This window comes from Grammomys surdaster, unplaced genomic scaffold, assembly GCF_004785775.1.
Source record: "Grammomys surdaster isolate TR1022 unplaced genomic scaffold, NIH_TR_1.0 125271, whole genome shotgun sequence".
NCBI lineage: Eukaryota > Metazoa > Chordata > Mammalia > Rodentia > Muridae > Grammomys > Grammomys surdaster.
Genome location: NW_021620153.1, coordinates 241,926 through 264,686, shown reverse-complemented (window position 1 = coordinate 264,686; position 22,761 = coordinate 241,926). Strand labels below are relative to the sequence as shown.

Here is a 22,761-nt window from a genome sequence, read left to right as displayed (position 1 = left end):
ATTTGTCACCTTAACAGGGAAGTCCTGTTGAGAATACAAGTGGTGAAACAAGGTAGATGAAGCAATACAGGTCCTCCTGTATGTCTTCACCATTGCACCAGCCATATCTTAGGTCTAACTCTTTAGAGACTTCCTAAGACCCAGAGAAAACCATAAAATCCCTTCTGAGGTGCTCTGTTTTTATGGCTGTCCCGAGTTTGGCCTAAGCTTGCTTCTTTGGCCTGTCAGGACCCCAAAGTGTTAAGACTAAGGGGGACAATAGGGAATCAACAGGCTAGTGGCAGCTACAAACTATGTGCTTTAGACATATGCTTAGGTCTAATGACCTAATATTGGGGACAGTAGTGGACAGGCAGGAACTCAAGGAGGGGACAGAAAGGCCATCTCCGCCTCCTTCCTTCTCTGCCCTCCCCACCTCGACAGCCCCCACTTGGTGTGTCAGCCCGTGGAGCAGAAACCACAATTACTTCCTCAAGGCAGAAGCCTAAGCTCAGAACCAATTCACCCTGTGGTTCATCAGCCCCTGAAGCCATGGTGAGTCCTCAAGCCCCCATTGGAAGTTCATTCTGGCCAGGTAACAAGGGGCACAAGTGGAAACTGGGGAACTGGTAAATATGCCGCCATGGGTAGCCTAGCAGAATAGAGCTAGAACAATCTTGGGGATGAAATGAACCAGGAAAAGATAGGGAACAGCCAAGGCATAATAGCTTGAGCTCCTGTGAACCAGCTTTGTATCTGTGACTACAAAGCAGTGTGGTGCTTGTTGGGTCTGAGTGGAACAATATACCCTCAAACCAGGATATAAGCAGAGGCTTCCTGTGGGATGATTAAAGGGGTCACGCACCTGCTACACCAGTCCCCATCTCCAGCCAGTTACCCAAGTTGTGCTCTGCTAAACCCTTATCTACCCCTGTGGGTCATCTGGAGCTGTTGCCTCAACTCACTTAGACTGGGGCTTTAACAAAGGCATATCTGACCCCAGGCAAGAATTGCTTCCTTCCCAGAGATTCTTTTGAGTCCATCTCTAGATGGGTTCACAAGGTTCTGTCCTCTCTGTCCTCTGTCCTCCAATCTTCTTTACCCTTGGTGAAGATAGGCTGGGAGTATCTAACTATATATCTACCAGTACCTATGACCTAGGGCAAAGAGCCGGTCAGACTTGAGAGCACTGGAGATGTTCTGAACATGCCATAGGGTGCCTGTACTCATTTGGGGAGCCTGCCTGCTGGTCCTCATGAGGGGTTTCATGAGTCATGTCAGGAACTATGAGACCTTGTACCCACATATTAGATAAATTCATGTGGAGATTGTTAACTTAGCTAGACTGGCTGGCCAGCAAGCCCTAGAGAACCTCCTCTCTTAACCTCTCCAGAGCTAGGATGACAGGTACTCCTCCTGACTTCTTTATGTATGAATACTGAAGATAGAACCCAGGCTTGCATGACAAGTACTTTGCCTACTGAGCAGTCTCTCTAGCCCCCCAAATAAAATTTTAACAGTGTGTAGTCAATCTGGGTATGGTGGTATACACCTGAAATCCCAGCACTCAGACTGCTTGAAGCAGTAGAACTGTTGAATCCCAGACCAGCCTGGGCTACATAGTGAGAAACTGATTCAAAACAAACAAACAAGTAAACAACTAAAGCTAATGGTGGCACACACCTGTAATCTCAGCACATGGGAGTGGAGGCAGAAGGATCAGGAGTTCAAGGTTATCGTCAACTATAAAGCAAGTTTGAGGCCAGCCCAGGATATATGAGACCCTACTTTAAAAATACAGACAAAACCCCTCATCACTGAGGAGTTACAGCTCATTGCTACAGAGCTTGTTTATTAAGGTGCTGGATTTCATCCCTAATACCACAAAAATAAAACCCCTCAAAACAACCCTGTAAAGACAGCAGAACTAATATAAAAAGCTTCATAGGTCATAGGAGACAAAGAAAATAGAAAATGCTGATGAATGTGGGCAACTGGGAAGAGAAAACTGATTTTAAATGGGGTTGTCTCTGAGGTCACCCTTAAGGAGTATTATCATAAAGACATGGAGGAGGAAGAGGAGAGGCCCATGTATTGAGTGGTATGCATTATAGACAGGATAGAGGCTATGAGATGGGGAGGGATGTTGCAAAGTCATTCAGGGACTGTTTGCTTTCTCCAGAGATGAAAACTCACTAAGAGATTGGGAGCAGGCACTTAGCATGCATCCTCTAGGGCAGCAGACCAGGAAGGACCCCATTACAGTGATCCGGACTGTGGTAGACAGTTCCTCTAGCTGGGGTGACAGTGAGAAGTGGTTGAATTCCGGATGTATTTTGAAATTGAAAAAAAAAAAAAGGACTGGGGAGAACCTGGTGGTCAGGCAGAGGACAAAGAGAGGATCAAGGGGGAGCAATGGTACAAAGATGCTGGGAAGGCACTGTTGATCAGAAGTACTATGTGAGAGCCACGGGCTAGTGGAGAGGCGTAAGTAGCAAGGTCCTGTTAGAGGTTAGACACAGCTTAGGTGGAGGAGTCGGGAGGGTGTGGGTTCCAGGAACCTGGGGACAGGAATAGTTCTTACCCAAAAAAGAGAAGCTAGCTGAGGTTGGGGAAGAGCCAGTGTTAGAATGGGAACCTAAGGGGAGAGGAGGGGGATGGGCTTGTGTGCCTGTGACCAACTGTAACTGTTTCTGTATCTACCTTCTTGTTATGAGACCCTTCCTGAATGACCCATGTCCTTTTAGGGGAGCAATCAGGACTTCCGAAACCTCCAAGCTAAGTTCCAGGCCTCTCAGCCAGAACTTGGAGAACCGTTCAGAAAAACCCCAAAACCTGAGTTCAACAAACTCCTGAAGAAGTTTCCACAGACTGAGTTAAGTGAGCAGCCCAAGAAGTCCTCACAGTCTGAGCTCAGTGTAGTATCCTTGAAGCCACTGCAGCTGCAGTCTGTAGACCTCCCCAAGAAGCCCCCACAACCCGAAGTTCTTAAAAAGTTGCCACAGCTTGAGTTCACTGATCTAGCCAAGAAGCCTGTACAAGCTGAACTCCCAAGGAAGCTTCTGCATCCAGAGTTCACTGGTCTCAAAAAGCCTTCCCAGGCTGAGTTTGTAGACCTCAAGAAGCCACCACACCCCCAGTTTGCCAGCCTCCCAAAGCCCCCACAGCCTGAATTCCCTAATCTCCCCAAGAAGCTCCCCAAACCTGAGTTTGGAGAGCCTTCCAAGAGATCTCCACAGCTTGAGACACCCCAGGAGCCTAGTATACCTGCCCAGAAGCCCCTGAAGCCTGAGCTCAACAATCCTGCTAGGCCTCTAGGAGACCTCAAACCCAAGAAGTTTTGGCAGCTTGAGTCCAATGAGGCCCCTCTGAGGCCCTTGCCATCTGAGTTCAGTACCTTTCCCAAGAAGCCACAGCAGCTTGAGGCTGTTGGTTTCTCTAGGAAGTCCCTGACACAGTCAGAGTCCATCGAAGTTCCTCAGACATCACCCTCTAAGCGTGGGTCCAGTGAGTTTTACTCCCACCTCCCACAGCCTGACATCAGTACCTTTCCTAAGAGCAGTGTGAAGTCTGAGTTCAATGAGAACTTTAGGAAGCCTCTATATCCTCAAGCCACTGGTTGCCCCAAGTCCCCAAAGCAGCCCATGTTCTATGAGGTCCCCCAGACACCCCCCTGGAAGTCTGAGTCATGTAACCCCCAGTCTCACTCCCCGCTGCCAGACTTCAATGCATTCCCCAAGAAGCATCCACAGCTCCAGCCAAGTGACCTTACCAGGACATCCTCGGAGCCTGAAGTCTGCAAGGTTCCCAAGAAGACTCAGCAGCCAGACCCCAATGTGCTTTCTAAAAAGCCCTCACAGTCAGAATTGGGTCACCTCCCTAGAACATCCTCAGAGCCCGAGTTCAGCTCGCTCCCGAGGAAGTTTCTACAGCCTCAACACGGAAAGTTCTTCCAGCCTGAGTTCCCCAAGGGTCTGCCTAGAAAGCCCAAGCTTCCTGGTTCTGTGTCTGAATGTTCCCTGCCCTCTGCTATTGCGGGCTCCAACTCCCAGCTCCCTCTCAGCCCTGGGCTTAGAGTCCCTGGGAAACCCTGCTGGAGATCAGAAGACTTCCAAGTCCAGCAGCCACCCCGACGGCGGCCCCTGCCCTCAGCCAGCAGCCTGGGACTCCCCCCAGCCAAGCCCCCACTACCACCTGTCCCCATCAATATCCAAAACTTCAGGAGAGCCCCAGCAACAGCCACAGGTGAGTTGGGGTAGGTGGCTCAGGCAGAGGAGGGTGCTAAATATCTGAGCAGAGCCATTTCCCTTCCTTGCTCTTTCCTCCACAGCTGTACTGAAGACACGCTCTTCTACTGGGAACCACTTCCAAGCCCAACAACCTCAACATAATGCACAGTGAGTGTATGGAGAGAAGGGTCAGGCATGGGTGTGAGGCTAAAGAGAGCCCTCATTTCAAGTGTCCTTTCAGGAACCCAGATGAGATCTATGAACTGTATGATGCTGTGGAGGCCACAGATGACTCTAGTCTCACCCCCGGAGGCAGAGGTTTGTAGGTGGTCTTGGTGGTTGGCCTGGGTACCCATGAAACATTAATTGCAAAGGCATTATCTCATGCCCCAGGTTTAAGATCAGAAAGTGATCCAGACCAAAATGGATGCTGGTGGGCTAGATGGTGAGGAAGGGGAAGCCCAGAGGTACACAGGCAGCCACGTTTTGCTGTAGGTAGAGGCAAGGTCCAGTGAGGTGACAAGAGAATTAACAGCAATGAAAGAATTGACAAAATCAAAGTTGACAAACAAGAGTAGGCAGTACAGTAGGCAGGGAATGAGTGAGATCATGATATGGCATGTTCCCTTTATAAAGGGGGCAGGATGACCAACCTTTGCTACTTAGCAATCAAGACCAACATGGATTAGATGAAATCTTGCAAACAAAACCAAATCAAATCCTACCCACAAGGTTCCTTGCAGTCCATCCTAGAAGGATACTCCAGCAAGATGTATCCCTGAAATCAGAAGTTTAGGCTGGAGGAAATGTGGCAGAAGTTTCTTTTTAGTCAATTCAAGGGACTCCAAGATTGGTACCTCCATGGCAACATGAGCTTCTATGAGAAAACTGCTGATTCTGCAGCTACAGCCAAGGAAGTTACCAATGAGTTCAAGTATCTAAGATTAGGTCAACCAGTTGATTCCAGCTGTTGGGATCCCAGCTGAACTTCTCTTCCCGACTGTCTTACTGGGCCTCCTAGGAGGGGACTCTAGGCTTTAAGATGCACTTGCTCTCCCCGTCCCAGCTGGAGGTCCACATACAAAGCCAGGTGCCTTCAAACTCTCCTGCCCTTGCTCCTTCCTGGGTCCCTTTTGTTTGCTTATCGTGATATAACCATGACAATATTTACAATACCTCCTTTAGTACTTTTTGTCTTTCTTTCTTGGTTTTTAGAGATAGAGTTTCTGTGTAACAGCCTTGGATGTCCTGGAGCTCACTCCACAGTCTAAGCTGTCTTTGAACTCAGATATATGACTACCTCTGCCTCTTAAGTGCTGGTGGGAGTTTCTTATCTTGCCCTCTCATGCTTCCATTGAAAAGATACTCTATGGTTTGTTTCTTTTTGGGGTGGGTGGGGGAGTTGGTTGGGTTTTTTGATAGGGTGCAGCTTTGCAGAGAAGCTGGTGAGAGCCTTGGCTACTGTTTCCAGAATTAAGGACCTCCCTTTCCTAAATAGACCACACCCCTGCCCCCCAATGATTTTATTAGTAACATCCTCCCAGTCTTTATTCACTTTTCTTCAAGATCATGATCAAATACCAGACTTCTGATTTTCTTTCAGTGGAATGTTGTGTGAGCCTTCCTCTGGGCACACAGCCTCTTAAAGGCTGCTTTGAGCATTTCAGTAATCTTTTTAGAGTGGCCTGAAACCACTAGCTTCTCCCTCCTATACTTGGGTTCCTTTGAAGGAAGGCAGGCCCCCTCTTTTTTCAGCTGAGGACTAATCTGGGGGATAGGCAGGGTTCAGCCTTTCCAGGATATGTACAGACCAACAGAAAAGGCAGACTGCCAGTGGCCTGTTCAGAACAAGCTGTAGAGTAACCAAGGACCACACAACCCAGTAATATCCGTCAAGTTTGCTTCTAACAAGTTTGCTTCTATGAGACCACACAAGGCTGAGGCAGGTGCAGTACAGGTTCTAGGTAGAAATCAGATATTTGCAGTAGAATGAAGATCAAGAGGTGTACACAGACACCCCCTCTGTGGGCTGCTCACCAGAAAAGTCAGTCTGAAATGTCCACAGTGATATCTGGGTCATTAGCAAAAATTAGGCTTTTGATTTAGGCCTTCACCCAGGCTTCAAGAGGTTGGCATGCAAACTCTCTGCCAACAGTTGGACTCACTCTGGAAGCCTGGCTTACTGCTGGGAAGTAGTATAAGTTAGCCCCCTGGGAAACTGGCCAATCAGCCTCAGCAGCAGAAGTTTCAGGCTAAAAACCCCACACTGGCTGCTCCTCCTCAGAGGCAAGCAGTGGATGCCTGCTATAAGAGAATGACTGTTTTTAGCTCTGAATCCAACATCTTATTGTAACTTCCACCATATTCTGGGAGGCAGAAGCAAAATGGTTCCCAAAGCCTACAACTTGTAGGCTGGTCATGGTGGCCACACCTTTAATCCCAGCACTCAAGAAGGCAGAGGTGGACAGACTTAAATTCCAGGGTAGCCTGGTCTACATAAAATTCATCCTACCATCCTACCTTACTAGCTGGGTAGCCTTAGACAAACTTCTCAGCCTTTATTTTCCTCACCAAAGTGAACCTTACCCAGAAGAACTGGTGAGTTGAAAGAAAGGTAGAAAAAAGTGGCTGAGATTCAGGGAATCACTGAGAACTCAGAGCGGGCAGGAACATCTCACAAGTCACTAGGGTAGAGGCATACAGCAGGGGGCCTTTGTCCTGACTCTGTCCAATGCTCTCAGATGAACTGCAGTCTACCCAGCAAGCCACCAGATGGCCTCAACAGGAGCCAGAGCTCAGGTACACAAGGCAAATGGGGTGTTATGGTGTTGGGCTGAGCTCTGGTACTCTGATGGGAGTACTTCTTGCTCATAAATACTCCGATACCTGGGTCTTTCAGGAAGGCCACTCAGCCACAGCAGCTGCCAGCCACAGACCCCAAGCTGCTGAAACAGATCAGGAAGGCAGAAAAAGCTGAAAGAGAGTTTAGAAAGAAGTTCAAGGTGAGAACATGGAGCAAAAAATGAGTCCTGGGAAAATTGGTACCCAGGGCCCAGGACTTCCTTCCTGAGGAAGAAACCAAGCTAACAGAAGTTAAGACTTAACATGATGTTCTTCAAGTTTGAAGGTGAAATTGTGATTCACACAAAGATGATGATTGACCCCAATGCCAAGACCCGTCGCGGGGGTGGCAAGCACCTGGGCATCCGGCGTGGAGAGATCCTAGAGGTGATTGAGTTCACTAGCAAGGATGAGATGCTTTGCCGGGACCCCAAGGGCAAGTGTAAGTGTGCTTGGCCTACATCTAGAGAAAGGAGTGAGGGGTGCTAGGGCTAAGAATACATTCTACCCATTCTCTCCTGCAGATGGCTATGTGCCCAGAACTGCATTGTTGCCCTTGTAAGTGTTGGTCATGCCTGGGTGGAGTGGTGAACACCAGGGTTGTCCTCTGCTGACTATACTATGCTCTCTCTCCCAGGGAAACTGAAGTATATGATGATGTCAGCTTCGGGGGTATGTACAGTGATTCCCATAAGGGATGCTTTGTATCATGCCTCTGTGGCACAGGGTCACTTGAAATTCATCCTTCTCTGCAGACCCTCTGGACATGCAACCATTTCCTCAGTGACAGCATGGCAGATAAGTGGATTCCAGGACCAACAGTCCAGCCACTGCTCATTCAGGAGCCCTGGATCCCAGCCTGGCAACCAGACACCCAAAGGCATGTGCTTATATAAAACTCCTCTTTAAAATATCCTTGTTTCTTGTCTTTTCTCTCCTTCCTTGCTGGCACACACAGTAGAACACAGGCACCAAAGTTGGGGAAAAAAAAAAAAAAACAGTTACCCTCCTAATTAAAAGGAGCTGATGAGAGGATACATCCACACATAACTTGGATGACTAGTAGCTACACTTGAAAGCCCCTGTAGGCTACAAGCATCTGTGTTGCCAACTGAGGGAAATCTATGATGACTCATCACTGGTGGGGCTCCTGCCTAACAAGACATCATTATGAAGTATGTCCCAAACAGTGACATTCTCAGTGGGCTTGAACAAAGAAAAGCCAAAGTTAAGTGAGCTGGGACTCACAGAATAAAGCTACAGGATGACTTTCAGGATTGCTGCAAGATATTTCAGGATTGCTATTATCACACCTAGGAAAATAATGACCTTCTAAAATCTTTACTAGTAGTGTTCCTAGTATAACCAGGTCCTCTCTTCAAACCCTGGGGCCCACAGACAAGCAACAATGAGGGTGAGATCCCTGGTGTTGACAGCTTTGAGGAAGAAGGAAGTGCAAGCTGCCTCACTCTGCAGACCTCAAATGGCCACCTCTACAAAATACACAAAAACAAAAAAGGCAAGCCACTTTCAGGAACTGGTATTTATTATCAAAGTCATATTCGATGTCAACAAGATGCCACAACTACAAAAAAAATTGCGCACATTGCAATCTCAATGCAAACAGTCAAATGGAACCCCAATCATTAAAAAATTAATTCAAATTACCCCAAAAAGCAACTGAATTTTTTAAACATCTTTATACATCCAGCCAACAAATTAAAATGGTTAACAAGAAAAAATACAAATTCAGAGGTCTGGTACTGATGTTTAAAAAAGGCAACTGCTTAAGCATTTCTATCAATTCGAACATCAATCTCTCGGCCACTCAGCTTCATGCCATTCATCATCCGGCAGGCTCTTTCAGCCACCTCTGGAGACTCAAACTTAACCACACCGCACCCCTTGGACTTTCCGTTCTCCATCTTGATGTCGGCGTACAGCACGTGGCCTGGCACAGGGAGGGAAGAAGAGACCACACGCATCAGGCAAACCCAGAGCTCAGCCTCAGTCTGGGCTCCACTCAGTCCAGATCACCTGTTGGATTTCGGTGACAGAGTCAAAAAGGAGAGACCCTTTCGTATGAAGTGAATGCTCAGAACACCACGTATGGCGGCGCCAGCAACTACAGCCCCCTCCACTACATTGCCATTGTTCTCCAAGCACACAACAGCCTAACCTGCTGTGAAGAACCCGCTGAATGGGTTCAAATGTTTGCCCTTATGCTCCAGCAAGTTACAGAGACGGGACTATGGAGCCAACTTTAGATTGTTTAGAAGGTTGATTGTTGAATACAACTATCTTGTCACAAGGCCATTACCAATATGATGGTTCTATACTGCCCCAATGTAAGGCAAGTATACCTAGTGAGCAGCTTACGGACCTATATGATTATTATGTACCCAGGTATGTGTCACGTACAAAAGAAATGGGTTTATAATAAAGTAAGAGTCAAAGACACAGTAGTGTTGTTAGAGCCCATAATTCTAGTGCTACTAATGGCTTGGGGAGAGATGACAATCCAGTGGCTTCTCATGATAAAGTTCTGAAAGATATTAAGTAGACATTCATCAGAATAAACATTCCTGCCAGAGCAGGACACAATGGTACACACTTGGAATCCCAGTACTTGGGAGGCTAAAGCAAGATTTTGAGTTCTAGGCCAGTCTGGAGCTACCTGGCAAGGCCCAAGCTCAAAAGGGATTGTCAAAACAGAAGAAAAAGAGGGAAGACAGAAAGAAAAGTGGACCTGTGTCTCACCTGTAACCCCAGCCCTTGGGAGGTAGAAGTAGAAGAGTCAAGAATTCAAGGTCACTAAGCATGCAGCTCAGTGGACACAGTGCCTTGCCTAGCAGGCATACATCAAACTCCTGGTTTGAGACCCAACATCTGTACAAACCAGGCAGGGTGGCACACCTCTGTAATCCCATTCAGGATGTAGAAGTAAGCAGTCTACAAGTTCAAGGTTATTTTCAGCTATATAGTGAGGGCCCATCTGAGTTTCAAGAGACCCAATCTACAGAGTACACACCCCCAAAGAAAACCTAAGAGTTCAAGGTCATTGTTGGCTACATAAGGACTTTGGAGACTATCTCAAAAAGAGGAAAAAAGAGAGGAAAAGAGTAAAGGGGCGGAGAGAATTTTCTGGTAGGAAAGCAGAGAATATCAGCAGAACATGTAACTCATGTTCAAGGGCAGGAGAGAAATGGAACCAAGTCTCCAGAATCTTTTGAATATGCATTTTCTCTGAAGTGGGGAGTGACACATTTCATTCCGTTTTTGGAATATCTAGCCACAATATTGACGGTCATGAAGACTGCAATTCAGAGAATCACAGAACCAGCAAAGAAGGTTGGCTTTGGACTCCACAGCTTATCCCAAAGAATCAGGGAAAGCACCAAGCACACTGGAATGTGAGCCATTTCTGCATGAGGAACAAGAAACAGGTGTCTTGACCCAGCAGCCACCCACCCACACCTTGGTTTAGCTGAGAAGGTGCAATGAGAACAGGGGAAGACTGTATCGTGGTCACCAAAGCTTTCCAGAAAGGTTGTCTCATATGTTAAGAATCCACAATCAGAGACTTTCACTCCACACCATGTGCTCAGATCTATAACTGCTGATCCCGAGTTCTCTGAGCAACCAAACCAGCCATGAGCTTAAAGGAGGAAAGCAATTTTTCTTGAATTTACTTTTTGCCTCTTAAAAGTCTGTGACCTTAGGAATAATGCTTTGCTGACTCTTATGTAAAAAGGTGACAATACTGCTTCCTTTCAGAAACTGAAAACACAGGAGAGGTGGCATTTACCTATAGTTTCAGCAAATGCAAGGCAGAGGCAAAAAGAGAATCATGAATTCGAATCTAGCCTAGGTTATAAAGTGAGAGTCTGCTTCAAAAACCTAACTAGAAAAGAACTGCAAGGATGAAATGAGCACACAGAATGACACATACCAGGACACCCAACACCTGCCTGTATACCTGCAGAGGTAGAACAATGGCAAGGCCTATGGACTCTCGAGCCCATGGACAGTGGTTGTTAAGGCTAGGAAAGAAGCTTCACTGCTCCAACTCAATAGCATCACCAACAAGCCACAACACAGGAAAGCACAGGGAGCCTATTTTAAACAGACACTTACCACATTCATTGAATTTGTCCTTTAGCATCTTCCATGTAAAATCAAATGGGAGCTGAGGAAAAAAGAGGCAGACTAATCTGTGATACAACAAAGTCTTAATGTACAAACATTACAACAGATATGAGAATATGATTGGAAGGTACTTGGGCTGGGTGTGTAGCTTATGGGGTATACGGTGATTTGCCTAGTATGTGTACAGCCCTAGGTTTAATCCCCAATAATCCCTTCTACTCAAAAAAAAAAAAACCAATCCTCATTTCCTGACCTCTTTAAGACAATCCACAGGGAACAAAACCAGTCTATCTAGAATTAGGCTATTAAGTGACACAACTCACAGTTTGGTGACAAAATATAATTCAAGTAGTCACCTTTCTCAGAATCCCTGTGCCAAGACTGAAGTGCTCCTCAGTCCAAGGGATCAGAGACCACAGACCTTTGGAGCTCAGTCTATGCCTCACGTGGCATATCATAGGCAAATGCCAGGCTATTGTACTTTTGTTTCCTTGTATTTGGAGACAAGTGTCTCATTTGGTAGCTCCTGTTAGACTGGCTCTCACAGAGTGCCACCTCATCTCTGCCTCTAGAGTGCTGGTATTAAGGGAGTGGGCCACCATGCCTGGCACTGGGACTACTGTTTTTCCAGAAACCCCTCAACCTCCAGCCCAACTCTGGAGATGGGCAAGCTATACCACCTATACTGCCCAGTTCTCCCTTCATCAGACTTTCCTCTCCATCCTATATCACTCAGTCCACTGACCTCCCCACAACTTCATTTACAACACAGGAATTCCACTAAAGAGCCACTTACATTTCTCACAAATATCTGGCAGGCCTTTCTGGCTACTCCAGGTGCATGGCCTCCAGCTCCACCAAAGGAACCTGCGAAGCTTCCTCCAAAGTTGCCCCGCTCCATCTCAATGGCTCGGTCAAAGCTAGCACCGCCAGCGCCACCCATGGCCAGGCCCATTCGCTCAATACCAGCGCCCAATGCCGGGCCCATGGCAGGGCCCATACGTTCCAGGCTGTTGGCGCCCATTCGCTCCAGGCCCATGCGCTCGAGACTGTTGGCTCCCATGCGCTCAAGGCCCATGCGCTCCAGGTTGTTGGCGCCCATGCGCTCCAGGCCGGTGGCCATACGATCCATCACAGGACCCATGCGCTCCAGGCCGGCCCCCATGCCTGTGGGCACCATTCGATCCATGCTTAGGCCCATGCGCTCAATGGCAGGACCCATGCGCTCTACACCAGAGCCCATGCGCTCAATGGTTTGGCCCACACGGTCAATGGGTGCGGCCATGCGCTCCAGGCCGAAGCCCATGCCGGCACCCATTCGCTCCACACCAGAACCAATGCGCTCCATGGTCTGGCCCATGCGCTCAATACTGGAGGCCATGTGGTCAAGGCCTAGTGGGCCCATGCGCTCGATGCCGGAGCCCATGCGCTCAACTGAGCCCATGCGGTCCATGACCAGGCCCATACGCTCAATCTCAGAGCCCACTCGATCCATGCCATGGCCTAAGCCTGCGCCCATGCGCTCCATGCCAGCACCGCTAATGCGGTCAATGCCAGGGCCCATCCTCTCGATCCCTGGGACACTGCCTCCAGCTCCACCTGAAACAGGAATAAAAAGCACAAGTGGAAGTCAGGGACTTGTGTAGATGTTCATATACCAACGTATGTATGCCTGGCTGGACACTTTAGATCTAAGTGCTCATTGAAGGTCATATACCAAAATGTTTGCAATACTCAATGTATGCAGTTTCAACAAACATTTGTCATGCATTAGGTGGTGCACTTTTCAGTGTTAAGACTTTTTACATGCATCAGCTCTTTCACAGACTTCAAAGGTTGTACCTATTGGCTCCCTTTCCCCATTTTATAGGTGAGTTTTGTCACGTGTCACAAGCCACAGTTAGGAAAAGGCAGCAATTGATACCACCCTGCGTCACCTGTGTCAGAGACCATGTTTGTTACATTACTTTGGACTTCCCATTAAATGCTTGTTCTAACAACACAACAACAATACACAGATCATGAAGCTAAGTGAATCCTACCTCCTCCTTGCTTTGCAATGATCTCTCCCCTCTTCAGTGCATTACTTAGGATTTCTAAGAAAATCAGAAAGAAAAAAATAATTAGCCAAATTTTTCTGTAACAGAAACCTGCTCATTATGTTCTAAAGTATATATATTTTAAGAAAAGGGAAACAGGTTTGAGAAACATACATATAACAACATCATTTTACAAAGCAAAGAAAGTAACAATGCTAGGACTCCTTGTAGCTTTACAGTGAGGCCCAGTTTACAGGGGTGCCTGCAAATTTGTCCGGAAAAGAGAACAAAGAGGAGGGCCCTCAACCCTTGCTCAGTATCAGTTTTCTAAAGATGGTCTGGACACACTTAATACTGAGACTTCCTCAGTGGGCCAGAAACCTAGGGTTAGTTCTCCAGGTGAATTATCTCCCTGCCCCACTGTCCCATCAAGAAAACACTGTTGCTTGCTGGTCAATGGCTCATCCAAGCCTCCTTAAGTTTGCTGCTGCTACTATTAATATCCTCCTTAGAAATCCAAAGCTTCAGCATCTATCACAAGCAGAAAATGGGTCCTTAAAATACATCAAATTTGCTAGCTGGGCTTCCCAGCAGTCATAATGGCTTGCAAATGAGATCACAGGGGAAATCGTTATGGAATGACATACACAAGCAGATGCACTTTCTGTGGCCATCTTTTAGGACCACATGCCTATGCTATACTCTATGCTGCCGTGTAGCCATAGCAATCTTAGAGCATACTTGCTAATGGAAGGCACCTGATGGTCCAGAAAGAATGCCACCCACGTAACCTTTGCCCTCCTGAGGTCCACAGAGCTGTTCTTACAGACTCTGGCATCTCCTTTTAGTTGGGAAACACCCACTACTGTGTGGTGTTTATAAGGGAGTAGAGGTTAAGCAAGTCACCCTGGTCATCATCTTTACAGGAATGCACAACATAATGGACAGTATTTGCAAGGAACTGAGAAGACACTTAAATGTACCCTGATTGCTGATGGAGAAGTAGAATAATAATCATCCTGGGCATGTAGGAAAAAAAGGGGAGAATGAATGGCTAGTTGGCTTCCAACTTAAGCACAGACCCAGCAAGCTTGGCCAGGTTCCACAGGGCCTGGCAGACAGAAGACATTCCTGTTAAAATAAAACCACACTAAGTTTTGCTCACTGTCCTTCTAATGCAGTCATCAGGTCATTAAAAAAAAAATCTAAGAAAACAGAATTAATTAGAAGGAAGAGGGCTTTCAAAAGAAATGATTAAACTTCCTGGAAACAAAAGTTTTGTTTGTTTGTTTTTTGTTTTGTTTTTCGAGACTGGGTTTCTCTGTGTAGTTCTGGCTGTCCTGGAACTCACTCTGTAGACCAGGCTGGTCTCTAACTCAAACTCAGAAATCCGCCTGCCTCTGCCTCCCAAGTGCTGGGATTAAAGGTGTGCGCCACCACCGCCCGGCGAAACAAAAGTTTTAAAGACAGAGTTTTTTTTTTTTTTTTTAAGAGCAGAGACTTAGAAACTGGGCGGTGGTGGCATACATCTTTAATCACAACCCTACTGTTGAGGTATAAAATCGGCCTCTGGTCAGGCCGACTATCTAAGTTACAGCGGCTCTGCCTAGCTCAGTCACTATGTTTCTCAGCTGGAGGCCACATGCGCTGCTGCAGCTAGAAGCAGCCAGCCAGATTCACCAGCCCTGCCACCCACGAGACGCCAGCATGGGAGATGGCTCTGTCAGTCTTCCACGCTGTCTCTGCAAGGCTGGGCATTGCTCAGACCATTCCACCATCCATGCGGGCCAGGTAAGAGAATAAGACTCTAATGCTTAAAGATTAATCAAAGGCTTTATGTGTTTGGTAATGATTAATAACAAGATGTCCACTCAATCAGAGGTGTAATCCAATACCCAACCCAGATATACCAACTACCTTTGACTGCAGGAGACACGTGAACATCTGCCTCCATTTTCCTCTCCCCCTCCCTCCCTCCCCCCCCCCCCTCTCTCTCTCTCGTTCCTCTCTCCTAGCTCCTCCTCTTCCTCTTCCTCTCCTTACTCCTCCCACCTTAGCTCCTCCTACACCCTATGAAGGAAGAGGCAGAGGCAGGTGGATCCCTGTAGTTCAAGGCCAGCCTGAGAAACCCTGTCTAGAAAACATTAAAATATAATCAAACAGGTAACTATTTATAAAGCAAAACAAAACAACAACAACAAAAACAATTTGCTTGCCACAGCTGTGTTCTATTCTTATTATTTTGCAAAACAATCATTTTGACATTTGATAAAGCATATATATATGAAAATATTTAATGAGAAAATATCCATTATGTTTCTTGTACTTTTCAAGGTAGGCAAGTCTTTGTATGTTATATAATAAAAGGACATCTTTGAAAAGGAAAACAATCCCTCCCCAACAACCTAATCCCCAAAACATCTTGTATTTCTCCCATCTTTTTGTTTGTTTTTTGAGACAGGTTTTTTGTATAGGCTTGGCTGTCTTGGAACTCAGAGATCCAACTACCTCTGACTCCTGAGTGCTGGGATTAAAAGCATACATTCTCCTCAGTCTTTTGCTGAGGAAATTTTGTGGGAAAATGTACTCAACAAATTCAAACAGCCAAACTTTCTAAAGACATTCATAGATACCCCCCCAACTCCCTGTACCCCCATGCAGATGTCCCAACTAACTCTGCCAAATCTCTGGGCATCCAAGTCATCAACGTCAATTGTTCCTTTACCCTGTCCGTCTCCCTACATTTGTGCTTTGAGCACAGTGTATCTACTAGTTGTAAAGAACAATTCTTTCTAGGTTTTAGTGTATTTCATGTGCTGCTGATATAGCAGCCTAGGGTCTGGAAACAAAAGCTCTATCACACCTACTCATCAGATCACTCTCCTGGACATTCATAGCTATCATCTCTTCAACTGCATCCAAGAGCAAGGACCACAAACCTATTTTTAAAGCACCAAGAAGTACAAAGATCTACTGCCATGATTCAAAAGGGACAATGTGTAGGAAGGAGGTAATAGATAAAAAACTGAAGGATACCCAAACCAATCCAGTTACTCTAAAAATCCAACTTCACTATTTTATTTGGTATAGACTGTTCTACTCTTTTGTGTTTGATCGCAAAGTAGTAGGAGGGAATTCAATGAGTAAAGAGTATTAATTAGAAAGCAAGTACCACAGTAGCAAGGCCTACAGGTAATGTTTCCATCCAGGTCAGAACAGGACCCATTCCTGTTGTCATGTAACTTCACGACAGGAACCCTTGTCACACAGGTGAGAGGGATGACAGAATGAGAAGGATGGAAGGTTCATAGCACAACAACATGTCATTTTCTTTTTGGCACAGACATGATGCCAAGACAGTGTTTTAAAATATATCTTTTATGAAGTACTATTTTAGATACAAAAACAAACTAGATGTAGCAACAGGATATTCAATCATCTAGTCAGATACAGGTATGAACCCACTCTTACAAATTTTAAAAGTTGAAGAATCAGAACTAGTCAGATAGTCAAAGCAAAGCAGGAAAAATTAACATTTTCCCCCTTTCAGACTTAGATATATTTATTATTACTGACCTAGTTTTATTCTTTCTTTATTAACAAACCAAGAAGAGAGTTTTTCATGCTGTTTTTGTACTTCCTAGGTTTTGCTTGCTCCTCCTTCAACCCTCCCTAGGATGCCAGAACCCTCTTTCATGTTTATATATCATATGTACTATTACTCTATTACTACTCTCTCTACGACTCTCCCCTTTAAAGCCTCTTTCTTCTATTTCTACTCTCTAGTCTTTCATGCCCCTTTAGATTTACATATATAAAGTTAAAGGTAGTGCATCTTCACTAGCACCCAAGTTAGGGTAAATTTAAGAAAACCATTTATGGGATGAAAAGGTGGCTCAATAGTTTTAAGAGCGCTGGCTGTTTTTCCAGAAGATCGTGGGTTCAATTCCCAGCTCACATTCTGTAACTCCAGTTCCATGAGATCTGATACCCTTTCTGGCCTCCTTGGGCAGCAGAAATGAAAGCGTTACACAGACATACACACAGGCAAACACTTAAACATATAAAACTAAATTTTAAAAGAAACTCCTTTGCTTCCTAACCATGCTGTGACGGATGACAGTCACCAAATACTGGGAACCAGTTTCAGCAGTTCCTAAATATCAGAAAAAGACACTGTCTACAAGCCAAAAAACAACTGTCGAGTTGGGATGCTTAGCTTAACGATGTAGACAATCTTCCTAGGGCCTACGACATTTAGAGAGCATAGCTACTATCAACTGGAAACAAAAAAATTGGCAGACTACACCTGGTACTGTTATGTAGAGCATTATCCATTACCAGAAGCTCACAACCACCTCTGCCTTTTCATAGAGGCTAAAATCCCTTTAGTAACTTGGTCAAGGTCACATGCCTGGCAAGCGTGAGGCAAAGACTGCCCAAATCGAATGAAGAGATATACCTGGGTACAAACTTCTATCCATTTGTTCTTTATATCACTGTAATACTGTTCAGAGCTATTTGGCTATTTGTCATCATATTTTCGCAATGTCTTAACAATGTTGAAGTTCTGTGAGGGAAAGGCCAATCACATTTAACACCTGCCTAAGATAGTCTTTTGTGGAGCTGGAGAAATGGCTCACAGGTTAGGAGCAGACAAGCTGGGTTTGGTTCCTAGCACCTGCATAGGCTCACAACTGTCTGTTCCAGTTCTGGGGGTTCGAATAGCCTCTTCTGACCTCAAAGGCAACAGGCATGCATGTTTATGATGCACAAACATACACAGGCCCTCACTCAGACTCATAAACTTCATTTTAAAAAGTCTTGTATGACTCTTACTACTATCTACTTTATTCCTACACATATAGGTCCATTTTTCTCATGCAAGATGCAAATGTATATTACTTTGCTTTCCTCCCCCACTCAGAAGTCATAGGAAAATCTAGTACTGGATAGACTGAGGAGTCTAAATCCACGGTGTGTTTGTCTGGTATGTATGAGGCACTGGGTTCTAAGTTCATCCTGAGGGAGAATAAAAACAGTATTATTTCACTCTTTGGGAATATCAGGCAAACTGGTACTGTGTAGTATATGCCTTTTAGTGTATAACTGTAAGTTTGCTTGCATGTAACTCACAGACTTATCCTTTCAAGGAAGTGAACATTTAAGAGATGTGGAAGCAACCAAAACCAGAAACAAAACAAAAAAGCACAAATTCTTAGTGACTCATGACTTAATCTTAATGACTTAGGGAATAGCTTTTCAGCAAGTAGAAATCAAACTTCTTTTGGCATAAAAGAGATTTCAAAAGCAGAGACATCCAGTTTCTCAGCACAGGGGGTGCCATCATGCTAGAGGCAATTCTAAAAGACAGAATGGAAGCATGATGAAGAGGCAAGTTCTAAGGAAAGGCTGAATTCATACCCTAGCATTGCTAATTACTATGACCTTAGGCAAATTACTCTTAGGCAAATTACTCTTTGTGCCCCAGTTTCTGACAAAATGAGGGTAACAATACCTACTCATGTGATTCTTAGAAGGACTGAATTTAGTGATATTGGTTGTTCTGTTTTTAAAATGTGTTGGTTAACTCTTAAATGTGAAGAGGATATTGTTTCATTTTTGGTCCATCACACTGTCATCAAGACCTTTTGATATCTCCCATCCTAATTTATGTGCTGAAGAAATCTAAATCAAACATGTTATGGTTTTCTTACCAATCAAGTCAGGTGATTTTCTTTCTGAGCATATAAGAATGAATCATAGCCATGCATGGTGGCCCATGCCTCTAATTTCAGCACTTGGAAGGCAGAAGCAAGTGGATCTCTGAATTCAAGGCCAGCCTGGCCTACACAGAGAGTGGTAGGAAAGCCAGGGCTGTTATACAAAGAAACCCTGTCTCAAAAGACAATAATAACAACAGGCAGAGGAGGAGGAGAAAGAGGAAAGGGAGAAGAGGGGGATATGTGTGATTCTCTTCACCTACTATATATTAGCAACTGTTGCAAGATTTGCCAACACCTGTGGTGAGATTTATCTTATCACCAGATATATAATAACTTAATACATTCTGGACAAACTTTTGTCTTCTCAAATAATGAGATCTCATTAACTTATACAAGTAGAGGCAAAGATCAATCCATCCCTAAGTTGTTCAAGCCAAATGTATAGCAGATAGTTATCTGAAGTCTTGTCATAACTAATCTGACTCTTGGGTGACTCAAAACCCCACAGATTAAGAGAAAGTACCAAAGATTTCTATCAAAGATGGTCCAGTCCTACATTATAATTCAGCAACAGGTCAATACTGTCTATATAAGGCCAAGTAAAACCAAAATAAGGCTAACAAGTTGATGTGGTCAGCATTACAGGCTTGATGCTTTGAAGTTATCTGAGGCTTTAGAACCTCTTCTGTACTTGCAAACAGATAGCCTTATTTTATCGATGAGGCAAACAAACCCAAAGAGCAGGTTAAAGCTTTGTCTGAGGATGGATGACATCTCCAATGCAGGGAAGCTAGGTGTTACCCCCTTGTAATTAGTGTTATTAGGAGATTTAATTCTTTATAACAGTCAAGTGTGATTCCTTGGGCATACAGACTGAGGAGTCATGTCCAGAGACTCTGTAAGACCACATTAGCAGCTTCAGTATGAACAGTCTACCATGGGCCAAGTCAGGCATACATTTAGCCACTTCTCTTCTGTCTTCTGCTTTTCTGATCTCAGGCCCAGGTCTAGAAAATACTGTAACCCTCTGATTGAACGAACCTGGGGGGAGGTCCACCTGTTAAATTTATGTCTACATAAGGCCAAGTAAATCAAAGCAAGGCTAGCAAGTTGACATCAAAAAACTGTTAATATTGTAATAAGCATTATCTCCCTTATAAGGTTGAAATGTATATTATAATGTTACATAACTGGGTTTTTATAAATGACTTTTCCATACTTTGGAAAGTATGGAAAAAAAAAAAGTACCAATCCAGCATTCTGTGCCAAGAGTATTTTGGAAAGCATTCTTTAAAAAACTGTCATTATTATTTGTGTGGGAGAGGGAGAGGGGGGTGTGAAAGAAACGATACTCAGAACCTGCAGAGATCAACAGAGGTGTCAGGTTCCTGGAACTGGCATTACAGACAGTTGTGAGTCATCATGTGGGTGCTAGTAAATTGAACCTGAGGCTACTGCATGAGCTGTGTATACTCTTAAAGGCTGAAATCTCTCTCTAGTCCCTGGAAAATGTTTCTAAATGCAGGAAGCATAACCACAGATATCTATGTGTTTGACTGCTGTAGGTAGCAAGTAAATTTAAATTTTTTACTACTCAAGTACTGAGGGGGTCTGATACATTGACTATGCCTTAAGAGAACCAGGTTTAGATAACTCTACCATTTTTAGCAGGTTCAAACGTATATTAAGTGGAAAAACAGGTGGGACATCATGCACAGTAGATTACAGTATTACAGACAACAAGAAGGCCTCAGCTCTCAAAGAGTAGACAAGACACAAGCAGGAGAAAAAGCCATTCTTACCATTTATTCGGCCCATGTTCATCCCAGATCCAAATCGCCCCATGTTTTCCATACCACCACCAAAGGGTCCTTCCATGCCTGTAAGAAAGTATTTAATGTTCATCCCAACAAGGCAAGGGAAACTGTTTTTATATTTTACTTTTGGCATTATGTTATGAATGTACAGTTTTAGAACTGTTGGGTGAGGAAAAAGGTTGACTTCCTTTTTAAAAACCTGGCTTGATTCAACCCCCTCGTGAAAACACAAGTGAAAATACAGAGAGCAAAGCAATTTGCCCAAGGTCACAGAGCTAGTGAGTCAGAAAGCCAGAATCAAGGCAACAAACACCCACTGGAATGACAGACAAATAAAATCAAGTAATTCTTAGACTCAGACTTCTAGAAACTAAAGAAAGAATGCACATGCAAGGTGTCAAAGACAAGAAAAATGAGAGGAAAACACTTTGATTACATATATACTTTATTTTAAATTTCTTACCTCCAATTTTATTTATTCCAAATCCTATGCCTTCCATTCCCATTCCTTTAAAAGAGAAAGTCAATGCAAACAAACTTTATATCGAAACAGTAATGCTTAACTTTAAAAGCACAAAATTCCAAACCAATAAAAAAAGAATCTTTGATATTATTATATTTCAAAGGTGGGGTAGCCACTATTTCAACTGTCAAGATTGTATTTCAAGCAAAAGCTTTTAACAGAGTAAGTTTAAATGTGGATTAAAATTGGAGCTCATGTAATTTTATTAAATGACCAAGCCAGACAACATTAAATATAAAATATAACAATTAGACACAAACTATGTAAAGTCACTTTTTAAAATGTTGAAGAACAGAAATAGATGCTTAATAAAACCCCTATTAAAAGCAAAAATTTAAATAATAATAAAGCAGTTTCTAAGCCACAAATGCTCCCTTCCCCATTCCTAGTCAAATCAAGTGTGCTGAGGTTGGTAGAGCCATGCTATCAGGCATATGCAAGAGTAACAGTGCTGAGGCAGAGCATCCACATCACCATCCATTTCAAATGAGTCTATGAAAAGTCCAAGTCTAGATCCAAAAGAATGAAATATGCCTTACTGACAAAGAAATATAGTACATAGGAAAAAAAAAAAAACATACACAGCTAAGCTTTCACTCATTATGTTTTCCTTGTCTTCCTGAACAAATACACTATCCATTTTTCCTTGAGACCCACGAGTTTTGTCACTCACAGAAGCTTTTCAAATTCCTTTATCAATGCACATATTTATGGAAAAAGTCATGTCAATATCAGGTGTGAAATGGACTTCTTGACAGGCTTAAAGCACCAGTGGTAGAGTGGTCCTGCAATCAGTGAGGCTGCACTGTTACTCAGTGTGACCTTGGGTGAGACCAACTTTTTACCTTGCTTCCTTTTACTGACTGGCCTATGCCTGCTCAAAAGTCATTATGACTAAGATGAAGAGGCACAGTGGCTTAAAAATTTTTCAATTAATAAAAACAATATTGCTTTTGTGCACATGAGGCTGAGATGAAAAGGGGATTTTGTTCCAACTGCATTAATCATATTTGAATATCTCCAGATACGACTACCCAATAGTGGCTTTAAATAAATTCAATTTTCCCCAGTTAACCCCACTACAATTCTCACCTGCAGGCCCTAGGTTTCCCATTCCAATGCCTTTGTTCAGGTGGTTGGCATCAATAGGCTGCCCTCCAGGTCCTAACCCCATGCCAATACCACCAAGTCCATCTGAAAGAAGCAGAGAAAGTCAAGAATGTGGCTTCCTTTTCTGAAAACATGGTGACCCTCAGAGGCAAGACAACTATTATATTCTAGCTGCTATGCTCTGTCCCTAGACCAAGAAAGCCCAGGGCCTGACTTAACTTCAACACCTATACACCTGCATACCTGTGAGTGTCCCTTTTTATGAAGATACAGCTTTTTACACGAAGTCAGAGTATGTAATGTGTACCTACACAACACAGGCAGCTAAAAAGTCAGTTCATAGGCTAG

General features: G+C 44.3%; 2 protein-coding genes across 5 annotated transcripts in view; one reads left to right on the top strand and one right to left on the bottom strand.

Moving 5' to 3' along the window:
• Window positions 1-449: 449 nt before the first annotated feature.
• Pram1 (PML-RARA regulated adaptor molecule 1) lies at window positions 450-7,962 on the top strand. Of its 2 annotated transcripts, none has more exons than XM_028785550.1 (10): window positions 450-534; window positions 2,727-4,224; window positions 4,310-4,376; window positions 4,450-4,526; window positions 6,950-7,007; window positions 7,108-7,210; window positions 7,329-7,436; window positions 7,574-7,607; window positions 7,687-7,721; window positions 7,805-7,962. In XM_028785550.1, the coding sequence occupies exons 1-10, from the start codon at window positions 532-534 to the stop codon at window positions 7,943-7,945; spliced, it is 2,124 nt and encodes a 707-aa protein (XP_028641383.1). In that variant the 5' UTR covers window positions 450-531; the 3' UTR covers window positions 7,946-7,962. The 2 variants fall into 2 exon arrangements, with proteins under 2 accessions (XP_028641383.1, XP_028641384.1); XM_028785551.1 differs by having other exon boundaries at window positions 7,329-7,491; window positions 7,805-7,956.
• A 615-nt stretch (window positions 7,963-8,577) lies between these two features.
• Window positions 8,578-22,761, bottom strand: part of Hnrnpm (heterogeneous nuclear ribonucleoprotein M) — a 37,644-nt gene continuing 23,460 nt past the window's right edge. For 2 of the 3 annotated variants that reach the window (XM_028785527.1, XM_028785528.1), the window contains 7 exons: window positions 22,396-22,497; window positions 21,244-21,288; window positions 20,766-20,843; window positions 13,241-13,294; window positions 11,995-12,797; window positions 11,187-11,238; window positions 8,578-9,000 (listed from right to left, as the gene is read on the bottom strand). In XM_028785527.1, coding sequence (XP_028641360.1) covers window positions 8,837-9,000; window positions 11,187-11,238; window positions 11,995-12,797; window positions 13,241-13,294; window positions 20,766-20,843; window positions 21,244-21,288; window positions 22,396-22,497 — 1,298 coding nt within the window. In that variant the 3' untranslated portion in view covers window positions 8,578-8,836. Of the gene's footprint in view, window positions 9,087-11,186; window positions 11,239-11,994; window positions 12,798-13,240; window positions 13,295-20,765; window positions 20,844-21,243; window positions 21,289-22,395; window positions 22,498-22,761 lie in introns of all 3 variants that reach the window. The other variant, XM_028785529.1, reaches the window with a different exon arrangement.